Source organism: Microtus pennsylvanicus, chromosome 2 (assembly GCF_037038515.1).
Source record: "Microtus pennsylvanicus isolate mMicPen1 chromosome 2, mMicPen1.hap1, whole genome shotgun sequence".
NCBI lineage: Eukaryota > Metazoa > Chordata > Mammalia > Rodentia > Cricetidae > Microtus > Microtus pennsylvanicus.
Genome location: NC_134580.1, coordinates 131,221,205 through 131,234,330, shown reverse-complemented (window position 1 = coordinate 131,234,330; position 13,126 = coordinate 131,221,205). Strand labels below are relative to the sequence as shown.

At 43.0% G+C, this 13,126-nt stretch overlaps 1 protein-coding gene across 1 annotated transcript in view; it reads left to right on the top strand.

Moving 5' to 3' along the window:
* Positions 1-532: 532 nt before the first annotated feature.
* Positions 533-13,126, top strand: part of Uqcc1 (ubiquinol-cytochrome c reductase complex assembly factor 1) — a 90,491-nt gene continuing 77,897 nt past the window's right edge. Inside the window, exons 1-2 of the mRNA XM_075962689.1 lie at positions 533-1,020; positions 5,551-5,655. Coding sequence (XP_075818804.1) covers positions 997-1,020; positions 5,551-5,655 — 129 coding nt within the window. The 5' untranslated portion in view covers positions 533-996. The remainder of the gene's footprint in view (positions 1,021-5,550; positions 5,656-13,126) is intronic.

Genomic DNA, 13,126 nt, shown 5'->3' with positions numbered 1-13,126 from the left:
AGAAATTTTGTTTAAAAGAAAAAAAAGTATCCTGAATCCCATTTTATATGTCACTTCCTCAGATAGGCTTTTCCTGCCGAAGTTGGGCAAGTAGTTGCACGTATTATTGTTTTTACTAGCTATTTATCAGTTTTTATTTTTCTTAGGAGTTGCCTGGACAAACCTACCCGTACTTTCCCCCACCAGCTCATGAGAGCCACGGCGATACCAGGCACGGGACGGTGTCCAGTACTTACGGAACACTCAGTGGCTCTTTATTGACTGAGTGGAGAGGAAGTGCTTGAACCGCTAGCTCTTCGCCTCCCGGTCTATTCATTTACTAATTCTGTCCCCGTGCCCCAGACAGGGTTTCTCTGAGTAGCCCCAATGAGGACCAGGCTGGCCCTGAACTCAAGAGATCCGCTTGCCTCTGCCTCCCGAGTGCTAGAATAAAAGGCGTGGGCCACGACCGCCAGGCTATTCTTTCACTAATTCTTTCCTATCAATATTCAAAGACGCTCCTTTTAATTAGCCAATCACGAGCCCCAAGTCCCTCTTCTGCCTGGCGTCAGGTCTGGCAAGTGACAACCTCCTTTCCAGGCTTTCCTGGACTGTGCTCTTAGGTTCTCAGACTTCTGGGCTTTTTTTAAACTACTGGGACACCGAGGTCCTGTCCCCTGCAGCCTGGTCGTCTCCTGAGGGTGGAGTCAGGGAAGGAAGGGCTGTCAAGGGGTTACCGAAGGGTGAGTGGGATGTGGGGCCGGGGTCCAGGAGGCGGTGTGGGGGAAGAACTTGAACCCTTGTGACGCACAGCCGGGACATAAGACCCGCGAGGAGACGCGAGCCCTGGAACCCATTCAGATCCACGGCGGGAAAACCTCGGGTGCGCAGTGCGACACCTACGCCTGCGCTGCGGGCGCCCGACTACCTTTTAGCAAGAGGGCAGCGTCCTGAAGGGGTGGTGACAACCGGGATTCCGGAAGCCCACCCTTCACCCGGAAATGATCGCGGGGGAACATGGCGTTGCTGGTGCGAGTCCTTGTGAGTGCAGGAATACTTTTATATAGACGCTCGCGCGTCTCCAGGTTGGGATTGGAGAGGGCGGGGCGGGAGAGCAGGGGAAAGTGGGGGAGCCTGTACCACAGCTCGGTTGCGTGGCCTCCTTTCCACAGTTTCCCACTCTTCTTTCCCTCATTTGGCCTTGGCTTCTCCGCTTTTTTTTTTAGAAGGTAGTGACCTCGGATCTTTATGCGATGAGGATCACTCTCTGGGGAGAAGAGTCGCGGGGGACTGGGGGGCGTCTAGTCCACGCCTGTCACAATGTGACCTTGAGTATGAGATACTGGGGGTTCCAGGTCCACGTGAAAAATGACATGTGTCTCCTTGTCGTCTGTTGGGAGCTGCGAACCCCCAAGATCCAGAATTTCTCGTAAATAACTTGTTTTTCCCTATCTGAGTGCCTACAGTTGCTCTGAGCACGAGACCCTCAGGAGTTCCTGATGGCAGGGGAATGGTTTCTGCTGCATTTGCCTGGGGCGTGGCTGTCCCTGTCCAAGCTGCCCCTGGACACAGTAAAGGGGGCATTCTTGGGGGCATTCCTGTTTCAAGGATTTTGGCATCAAGGATGACCTGTGTCTCTGTCTCTGTGAGTCTTTTTGTGTTTCAATCTCTAGCCCCTTGCCCGGTTCATGAACTGTATGACGGGCTTTTTTTAGGTTTGTTTCAGAGACTTTAAATGAATTCTCGTATAGTTCAGTGGAATGCATAGTTATCAGAGCAAAAGCTTCAGGAGAAACGGCCCTGGAACTTTCACTGTCTAGTATAGATAATATTTGGTACAACGTAACACTGGTTGAATGAATGAATGAAGAAAAAGAAAGATTTCTAGACTCCTTCTAATCTTTATGGGGAGCTCACGTCCCTCCTGAGATTTGGCCTTAAAACCTCTTGAGAAAGTCACTCCTGACTCCAGTAAGGTTCAAGAACGTGACAACAGAGTTCCTAGTCACCAAGGCATGGGCCAGTTTGTAATTTTCGTCAGGTATTTGCAAAACGTGGTCAAGGCACTGTTTGATGTAGCAGTCCTGCCTTTGGCTATCTTTTGAATTGTTATTTTATATGTTTTTAGTAATTTATATGTGAATAACCACATTCTCTACTTGCATTCCTTGCCGCCCTAGCAAAGTGCAAAGTTGCTGCTCAGGAAATTTAGTTTGAGGTGTCTTCCTGTTGCCTAGAAGGATTCATTTGCTGAAGTAATTCCAGATGCTGAGACAGAAGCTGAATTAAGATCTGAGAATGGCTGAGGGAATGGCAATTGGTCTATTAGAAATTGTGTGTGTATGTTGAGGGTTAAACCCAAGGTCTCACGCATGCTAGATAAGGAATTTACTGTTGAGCCCTAAATTAGTTTTGGAGACAGATAATTTGGGGAAATAGAAAACAAAAATTTATTGGGCTGGAGACCTGAAATGTACACCTTGATTTGCCTTGGAAATTTGTGCCCAGCTCTCTTAAATTTCTTGTTCCTGAGCATAGGAATTATTACAGGCTCATTTCTTCTTTGTTAACAGCATCCACAAAACCCCACCTCTCAACTGCCCTCTATTAGTTGGGCTTCTTTATTTCCTATTTATCTTTCTTGGAGCAAAAATGCAATGTTAAATAAAGAAGATCTCTTTAGAGCCAGGCTGTGGTGGTGCCCACCTTTAATCTCAGCACTTGGGAGGCAGAGGCAGGTGCAGGCTTGAACTACAAAGCAAGTTTCAGAACAGCCAGGACTGTTACACAGAGAAATCCTGTCTTGAAAAACAAAACAAACAAAAACAAAAGAAAATCTCTTTAGGTTTTCTTATACATTGTAACAGAGCTTGATGCATTATGATAATTCTTCTAGGGCTAGTTCAAAGTGGAAATCTGTAGTAGGTGTTTATTGCTCACAGGGTTGGGTGGGGGATTTGGTTTGGGCACTGCAATTGGAAAGGCCTTCACAAATCCGCACAAGCGAACCTCTTAAGGATCTGGAAAGTAGCAGGGGAGTTTTGGTTCCACCACCTGCAATAGGTGGAATCTTGAGTAAGCATCTGACCTCTCTGAGCCTCAGATTTTCATTCTTGTTTTTTTTTTTTTTGAGTCGTGTGTGTGTGTGTATGTGTGTAGCTTTGGCCGTCCTGGAACTTGTTCTGTAGACCAGGCTGGCCTTGATCTTAGCGATCCTCCTGCCTCTGCCTCCTGAGTACTAGGATTATATTTGTGTGCCACCACTGCCTGGTGCCTCAGATTTTCTTTTTCTTTTTTTTCTCTTTTCTCTTTCTCCTTCCTTCTTCCTTCCTTCCTTCCTTCCTTCCTTCCTTCCTTCCTTCCTTCCTTCCTTCCTTTCTTCCTTCCTTCCTTCCTTCCTCTGTTCCTTTTTTGGTTTTTCGAGACAGAGTTTCTCTGTGTAGGTTTGGCTACAACTTGCCCTTTAAACTAGGTTAACCTTGACCTCAGAGGTCTGATTTATTTATGTGTGTGACTGTGCACGAGCCTGGGCACACACGCTGCCCTGGATGTGGAGGTCAAATGACAACTGTGGGTGTTGTCTCCTACCTTGTGTGTCCCGGGGCTAAAATTCAGGCCTTCTGGTTGTCCTTTCCCAGTGAGTCATCTCACTGGCCCCAGATTTTTAAAATTAGTGATTTTGTTAGATTTGGTCAAGAATTAATAAAAACTAGGTTTCTATGGTGATGATTTCTTCTCTTTTGAGACAGTGTCTTAAGTGCCTCAGGCTGAACTTGAACTTGGGTATAACCTACAACTCAGATCCTCCTTCGCCTCTCCAGTGCTGGGATTATAGGCGTGCTCCACTATGTCTGGTTTATATAGTGCTAGGAGTGGAAGTCTGGGACCAGAATTACAGCCAGCCCTGAGCTGCCACGTGAGCGTTGTGAACTGAACCCAGTTTCTCTGCAAGAACAAGTGCTTCTAACCATTAAGCCAGCTTGTCAGCCCATTTAGCATCCTTTCATTTTATTCTGAAGGAATAGTTTTTGGAAGTTCTGTTTGTAGTTTACATATTCTTTATTGTTTTTCAAGACAGGATTTCTCTGTGTAGCTCTAGCTGTCCTGGAACTCACTCTGTAGACCAGGCTTGAACTCACAGAGATCTGCCTGCCTTTGCTGCCTGGGTGCTGGGATTAAAGACATGTACCATCAATGCCTGCCTTTTTTAAATTTATTTTAATTTTTTTTGTTTTGTTTTTTCAAGACAGGGTTTTTCTGTCGCTCTGGAGCCTGTCCTGGAACTAGCTCTTGTAGACCAGGCTGGCCTCAAACTCACAGAGATCCCCAGCCTCTGTCTCCCAAGTTCTGGGATTAAAGGCCTGCGCCACCATCGCCCGGCTAATTTTAATTTTTTAAAGGATGACTCTAGACCTTATTATATTTATTTGCTTACGTGCTTAATTTCATGTTTGTGAGCATGCACACCATGGTGGAGAGGTCAGAAGAGTACTCAAAGGGGTTAGCTCTGCTTCCACCAAAGGGGCTAGGCATGGCAGCCAGCAAGTCATAGTGCCAGCTCAAATATGATATATTTTTTTAAGATTTTTTTTTAAATATTCATGTGTAAGTACATGGGGGAGTACAAGTGCCAGCAGAGGCCAGAAGAGGGCATTAGATCTCCTGGAACTGGAGTTACAGGCTGTTCTGAGCCACCATGTGGGTGCTGAGAATCGACCCCTAGAAGTGTTTGAACACCCAGTGCTCTGAACCACTGAATTGTCTCTTTAGTGCCACCCCAGTACCCCCTCACCCCCAATATGCTGTTTTAATTGGTTTGAAACTTTACTAATAGTTCTACCTCCAGATTTGAATTAGAAGGACTTCAAGGTAAACTGTTCTCTTTTGGTTTCTTAAATGTGCCTGGGTTGGGGCTGGAGAGATGGCTCAGTGGTTAAGAGCACTGGCTGTTCTTCCAGAGGTTGTGAGTTCAATTCCCAGCAACCGCATAGTGGCTTACAACCATCTGTAATGAGATCCCGTGCCCTCTTCTGGCACGTGGGCATACATGGAGGCAGAATGTAGTATACATACTAAATAAATAAATCTTTAAAAAAATGTGCATGGGTTCTGGAGGTAGCTACCTGGGTTCCAGTATTAATACTAAAGTTGTCATTTATTAACTTGGTAACATTGGGGGAGTTGTTGATACACATTTTTTTTTTGTATGAATAGGATAGTAACAATACACTTAGCTTACTCAGTGGCACTCTGGCAATTGTAAGCTTTAAGAGATTGGTTTCTTCACCCAACCAGTCCTGTCCTTAGAGTCAAGTCATTGGCATAAAGTTTGAAAGTACTTGTTAGGAAGGACAAGACACTCATATCTGAAACCCAGGAGGTTTAGGAGCTCTTGCTAGGACCCAAACTTGAAGGCCGAATATGTATTTCTTCTCCCCCAACCCTTTTGAGAAAAAGGTCTCACTATGTAGCCCAGGTTGGCCTGGAATTTCCTATGTCAGTCTGACTGGCCTTAGAAGATTCTTCACCTAGGTGTATTCCACGATTCCTGATAGCATTTTTCTTTTCTAGAGGAACCAGACTAGCATCTCCCAGTGGGTTCCAATATGCAGCCACCTGGTATCAGTATCTCCTTCTCCAAGACAGTGGGACAGGACTTTCTCCAGCACTTCCCAGGTAAAGTTTGTTCTTTTGGTTGGTATGAAACCTTATTTATGTGCAAACCACACTGATGGAAAAGCCCGTGAGACCCCTCTGGGTCTCTATGGTGTTGGTTCAAGAACTTAGCTTGGGATACCATGTCACAGCCTGATGGTTTTTTTACTGTTAGGGACCTTTTCCAGTTATTCATTGTAGAGTTATTTTATGCTACTTTTCTTTGGGTGACAAAATATTTCCTTTTCTTTTTCTTCTCTTTTTCTTTCTTTGTTTTTTAGAATTTATTTATTTATTATGTGTGCCTGCACACCAGAAGAGGACATCAGATCTAATGACAGATGGTTGTGAGTCACCATGTGGTTGCTGGGAATTAAACTCAAGACTTCTAGAAGAGCAGTCAGTGCTCTTAACTACTGAGCCATCTCTCCAGCCCTCATACTTCTTTTTCTTTATGAACTTAAAAGTCCAAGGCACGGTTATTTAAGGCCTTAGTTTATCCTTGACAGATGGTTTGTTGTGATGTCTTGAACCCTGGACTGTTGTATGAGTCCACCAATTAGTTCCCAGCTGCTCAGCCCCAAAATAACCACATAGAAACTTTATTTATTTATTTTATTTATTTATTTATTTTTGGTTTTTCAAGACAGGGTTTCTCTGTGGTTTTGGAGCCTGTCCTGGAACTAGCTCTTGTAGACCAGGCTGGTCTTGAACTCACAGAGATCCGCCTGCCTCTGCCTCCCGAGTGCTGGGATTAAAGGCGTGCGCCACCACCGCCCGGCACATAGAAACTTTATTATTTGCAATAATGTTTAGCCAATAGCTTGAGTGTCTTTCTGGCTAACTCATATCTTAAATTAACCCATTTCTATTAGTTTTTATTTTACCATGAGGCTTGTGGCCTACCAACAAGGTTCCAGCTGGCAGCTCCATGGCTTCTCCTTCACTCCACCTTCTTTCTCCCAGCACTCAGTTTAGTTTTTCCCACTTACTTCTACTCTGCCCTATCAACAGGCCGAGGCAGTTTCTTTATTAACCAATTAAAGCAACACATATACAGAAGGACTTTCCACATCATTTCCTCTCTTCTGTTTAAATAAAAAGGTTTTTACTTTAACATAGTAAAATTACATATAACAAAACAGGTGTCAAGCAAGAATTACAGTTGCAATATTTATATCTACTTTATCTTTTATCATAACTAAAGAAAACTATAACTATCTATTTTTCATCTCTTATCAAAGACTCTAGAAGGATATCATATTACCTAAGTAAACAGGAAGTGCATTGTCAGCAACTTCTAAAACTCTAGAGTTGACAGAGACATCGCGCTGCCTGGACAGTCACCCAAACTTCTGTATCATTGGGGCATCCATCTTTAGCATACAGAGCTATAGTATCTAGCAGACTTTTGCATGAAGCAGGAAATTTGAAGATCTGCTCTGCCTTGTAATGTCAAAGTCCATCAGTTACTTTCTTCTGTGTCCTGCAGAATGTCTGACAGACTTTTTTGTGTAGCAGAACCCTGAAGAATCGTCTCACCTTTAGGCAAGTTTAGTAGTCATGTCTCTGTGGGTCCTGTATTTCCAGTTCATACAGCATAACATCAAGCAGTCCCGGCAAGAACAGTTTCTTGCCCAAATGGCTAACAAACTCTATAAGTATCCTCTTCGATGCCCATCATCCTGTTGAAGTAATTGGTGCTGCCAGGAGCAGATGTGTCTCATGTCATGAAAAGTCCTAAGTTATTAAAACATTTTAAATGCCACATTCTGAAGGTCTCTGAAAGATTTGAAGAATATCTAACTGAAATATATCTCTATATATCTAGAAAACCTAACTATCATGACTAGAAAGTTGACTATTATAAGAGATTATCTATTAACTTATATTTCTTTTTATTAATTAATTAATTTTTTACTAAAAGAGAAGTGTTCCATTGTTGAGCAACTTGCTTTATCAGTTTCAAAGCAGTCACCTCTGATGTCAGTTCCTATACAGATTGATCCGAAGTCTGTCTGTGAGACACCTAGAAGCAATTCCATGGATGAATACACGAGCTGTTTAGAACTGCAGTTGTAAAGAATGACATTCCACCTGCCTGCCCATTATTGACACTTTACAGCCAGCTTTCCTGCCTCCAGCAGCCTGGTCTAGTTCAGAGTCACAGTCACTTCAATGTATTTCTCTAGTTTGGTGAGCCTTGGAATGTATTAATCAAGGAGTGCAGTATACCTTCAAGCAGAGTTCATTTTCAGCAAACTGGCCACCACCACAAAAAGAGAGCCCACTCTGTCTCCACTTAACTTATATTTCTTAATTATACATTACATTTTAATTTATATGTAATTTAATTTTAATGTATTTATATTTAATTTTACACTTATACTTTAAAAATTGTGCATAATTTTTAAATGAGCTGTACAAACACAATACCTTAATCAAGAGCAGAAATGTACATATAACAAAGTGACCTTAAATTTGTATCAATAAACCAAGATCTATACCAATGTAAATCTCTATAGCATATCCCCCTTTAAATATAAACCAACATTTATAAACAGTATTTGGGAATTTGGGTGTAGTTCTCTCCAAACTGCTTCCTGCTTTTTGTTGGGTGAAGTATTTTTGGTAGGTGTTCACGGCAACCTTTGTGGGGGGTGTCAAACCACATTAGTCTAGAATTAATACACAGGTTCTCATATTCTGTGGAAACAAAAGCAGAACCTCTTTTCCAAAGCAACAAATCCTTAGACCCAAATTTTGAAGTCAAGATACCTTTATGTTGATTTATCTTTAGCAGCCCATACAATGAAGTGTCTCTTTGTACTTAGTTCCTTCACAGCCAAATAATTAAAAGAAAACATGATAATATACATAAGCCAGACTCTATGTATATTCCATCTTTATGTGGCTTGTTTTTAGTCTATTACTTTTTAATATTAATTTTATTGTCTTTATCTTGATTTGTCTTTAATCTATGATTGTCTGTACTCTGTCTCTTTAAAGACTGTTTTATTTTTTTTTAAATATGTACTTCTTTTTATAACTCTTAATACTCTTTTTCTTCTCTCTCCCAAGCCTACGTACTTAAAAAAATATATATACTGTGTCTTATTTAGAGGCCTTTTATGTTTGAATCTGTCCTTATTGCATATATGTAATACTTTTCTGACTAGGACAGCTTCTTAAAATGCTAAGTGCTTCTTAAAAACCTAAACGAGGGCATTCCTAGGGCAAACATGGCCCTGCCTGCTTGCTCCGCCCAGACTAACATGGTGGAAGTCTGTTCACTGCCTCTGAGACTGCCGAGTGGGAGCCATCCTCACCATTTCAACTCTGGGAAGCAGTGTGCAGCATATATCTGAGTAAAAGCTAAATCTGCCATGTAGCACAGTGCACGGCCTGGAATATTTCTGTGTATGGTGGTGGGAATCCGCCATGCTCTCCTGCCTCTGCACTCCTAGCGGACCTGATCCCGCTGTCTGACTACTTTCCTCCTGACCCCAAGCGGGCATACAATTACCTGAGCCTACAAACCCCATTCAAGTGTTCTGTCGTCGAACCTCCCGAAAGAGTCAGAGCCATTTGTTCTGAAACTGCACAGTTTTTGCTGCTACCACTGAGTCAGGAAACTTTCTCTTAAAAGAATCGTGCCTCTGCTTGCTTCTAGCAAACAGAGTCCACCTGAGAAAATGCTTAATTTTTGTGTGTGTGTGTGTGTGTCTAGAATTCCTTTTTAAGCTTTCTCAGGTTTTACGTGGATTTAGTTGACCACGTTGGAGCCTCTTTAAAGGATTTTAGTTTCTTAATTCTTTTTAAGTCATACAATTTTTGTTAGTTTGGTTTTTGAGATAGGGTTTCTGTGTAGCCCTGACTGTCCTGGACCTCACTCTAGACCAGGCTGCCCTTGAACTCACAGAGATCCGCCTGCCTCTTCCTCCCAAGTACTAGGATTAAAGGCGTGTGTCCCCATCCTGCTTAATTATATGATACTTTAGTGATAAAGAAAATAAAAATCACCTGGGACTTCAAATCTGAAAATGTCAGTGTTTTCATCTTTGCTGGTTCCCTTCCAGTCTTTATGGAAATGTGTGCATATTAATTTTTTCCATAGTGTTCTGCCAGGGCTGGGGTATAGCTCAGTTCTTTGCATGCATGAGAGACTGGGTTCAGTCTTTAGCACTGGAAAAAAAAAGAAATAGTACCTTAACAAATATAAAATATACATAGAATTATATCTGGTGCCTTTTCATTTACTGGAACAGATGCTATTCATGTTTAGATAGTCTTTATTTTTGTTATTGAAATTGTAAATACATAAATTGTAAATTATTTCCTTTTTTGGCATTATAGGCTCTAATTTTCTAATTTTCTTAGCATTCCCAGATCTAGCTCTGTAGACCAGGCTGGCCTTGACCAAGCTCCTCTTGCCTCCCAGTACCGGGATCAGGGGAGTACACCACCACACCCAGCAGACTTTTTCCTTATTTTTAATAGGGAGTTTGATCACCCTAATTATCGAATATAAGTGCAATTATCTCGCTTCACTTAGCTTAAGATCTTCTTTGTCCATTCATATTGTAGCATGTGACAAGATTTCTTCTTGTGAGGGCTGGCCTAATGTTCCATTGCATAATATCCCATCCTTTTTTATCCACGTGATTCATTGGGTGTTTGGATTGCTTCCATCTCTTGTTTTTTGTGAATAACGTTATGGAGACACTGGTGTGCAAAGGTCTGAGATCCGGCTTTTGGATATGTGTCCAAATTGGACAGCTAGGTATGATCCTCTTGATGGTTCTTACTAATAATCATTTCAGTGGTATTGCCTGTGTTGATTTTCTCTTTCTGTCTTATATTTAGTGACTGAGGATTTATTTATTGAAACAAGATCTTACTTTATAGGCCAGGCTAACCTTCAACTCAGAGCTCTGCCTGCCTCTGCCTCTGCGGTGCTGGGATTAGAGGCGTGTGACGCCACACCCAGTCTGTAGTTGCTATTTTTATTACCATATAAACTCATACTGCTTGAATAAATTTAATCCTCACTATAAAGCAAAAATAAAAAAAAAATTCCCTAACCTACCTTCCCCAAGTTACACCCTCTCCCTTGATTTCAGTCTCCTCATCTATGAAGTGCAAACCTTGGCCTGGGAGACCTCTGCAATGGCTTCCAGCCCCGTGTTGTTCTAAGTTACTCCTTAATTCTCCGGTTGCCTTTTCTCCAAGCCAAACAACTTGAGTTCATTTTAACCTTTCCTCCAGGACCTTTTATTCCTCCCTTTGATCAGTCTGTGGTTCTTTTTTGGACCTCCTCCAGGTTGTCCTTCTCTTTGAACAAAGTTGAAGAATAAAAACTCTACCTAGTTTTATTGAGTACTGATTCCATGCCCAGAATGGTGTTGAGCGCTGGGGCAGAGAATAAAAGGAGTGTGAGTGGGCTGTGCCCTGGTGGAGCTTACAGTTTTGCTGATCAGTGAGACACATGTGCCCGCAGCATTCGAGAACTGTTTGAGGCTGTCTCTGTCCCACCCCTCCTCCCCATCGCGGCAGCCTCTTCACTTTCAAGACCTTTGGGTGGTGATTGTTTTAACTATTTACTTAAATATTATTTGTTGACTCCTGTGTCCCAGCCCAGTCTTAAATTACCTCCAAGGTGAGGATGACCTTGAACTACTGCCGCTTTGCCTGCTCCCACCTTGGCTGAGTGCGGGGAGGCAGAGGCAGGTGGATCTCCGTGAGTTTGAGGCCAGCCTGGTCTACATGTGATAGTTCCAGGACAGGCTCTAAAAAAATCTACAGTGAAACCCTGTCTCAAAAATCCAAAAAAAAAAAAAAAAAAGAGAGAGAGAGAGAAATGGAAGAATAGGCACAAATCACGAGTGTACAGCTCAGTGAATTATTACAGTGTAACTGTACCCAGCATCCAGGTCAAGGGTAGAACAAGAGCTGAGGACGTAAGTCAGCTGGTAGAGTGACTAACATTCATGACCTCTGTGCTCAGTTCATAGTGGCACATAAACCAGGTGTGGTGTCTCTTGCCAGTAGTCCTAGCACTTGGGAAGTGGAAGCAGGAGGTTCGGAAGGTTATCTTCAGCTACATAGTGCACCTGAGGCCAGCCTGGGCTACAGGAGACTGTCCTACAGCAAAACAGCACATTCCCAAGTTCGCCGAAGTCTCGCTGTATAGTGGTGGCACACGCCTTTAATCCCCGCATTCTTGAGGCAAAGGCAGGAAGATCTCTTTGAGTTCAAGGCCTGCCTGGTCTACAAAGCCAGTTCTAGGACAGGTAGGAGTGTCACACAGAGAAACAGAAGCAAAACAAAACAAAAAGATTGCAAAAGTCTCTTTGATTCCCTTTCGTCACCACCCACACCAAGGTTAACAAAGCTTTATCTTGTGTCCTTGTAGATTCTTTTGCCCTTCAAACACCCTTCGTGCAGTCTCTCGTGCTTGTCCACTGTCATTCAGCCTTGTTTGAGAGATTTAATAAATCTGTTCTTTGTAGTGATGGTTGACAATTCTCATATAATATTTACTTTTTTGGTCCTGGGGCTTAAGTGCACAGTATTTTCGTTATATGGCCATGCCTTGATTCATATTTAATGAATATTTAATTGAGCATATAATGAGTACCGTGGAGGAGGTGACTTGGCTACTGTTGGAGAGAATAACGGGTTGTGAAGGAGTGGTCTTTGATAAGGTAGTTAGGGAAGGCCTCTTCAAGGACTGGGGTGAAGCTCAGTTGGTGCTTGTCCATCGCGTCCCAAGTCCTGCATTGGATCCCAGCACCTCAGGAAGTTGGGCACTGTCCTTTCAGCTCCCGGGAGGTGGAAGCTGGAGGAACCAAGATTTTCCTCCGCTACAGAGTGGTGCAGGGGAAGCCTAGACCACATGAGACCCTGCCTCAGAACAAAGCAAAAGGAAACTAGCCAAGAAAACAAAAACCAAAAGAAGAGAGAGAAGGTCTCTTTGACAAAGTAATACTTGAGCTGTTTTGGGCAATTTTGTTTGTTGCTGTCTCTTCAGTTTGAAAAGATGAAAAATCAAGGTGTTCAAAGGCCCTTTTGAAAGAGGCAAAGGCAAGGAGGGTGGCCTGTAAAGTACTTGTGTGTTTATGGATGAGCAGAGGGGTGGGAAGGCTGGGTGTTGCCCTGGTGCTTCGCAGTTGAGTGAAGTACGGTGGAGGGAAATATGACAACTGTGGAGCTCTGGGCACAGAGAAAGGTGTCTGAGCTAACACCAGCAGAGAGGCCCAGCACACTCGCTCAGGCTACGCGGCATTCTTGGAGGCAGTTTAAGTGCTTTGTGTTCTAGATGGGCCATTACGCTGATGTATGTGATGTCATGGGAGGTGTCCTGTGTTTAGTCTGTATTTCACAAAGCCTGCTTGGTACTTGAGAATCAAAGCATAAGTGTCCCAGGACTGCAGAGGAGCTCTGACTAATCGTTTAATGTCCTTGTTTGGAAAGAAATACGGACAGTACC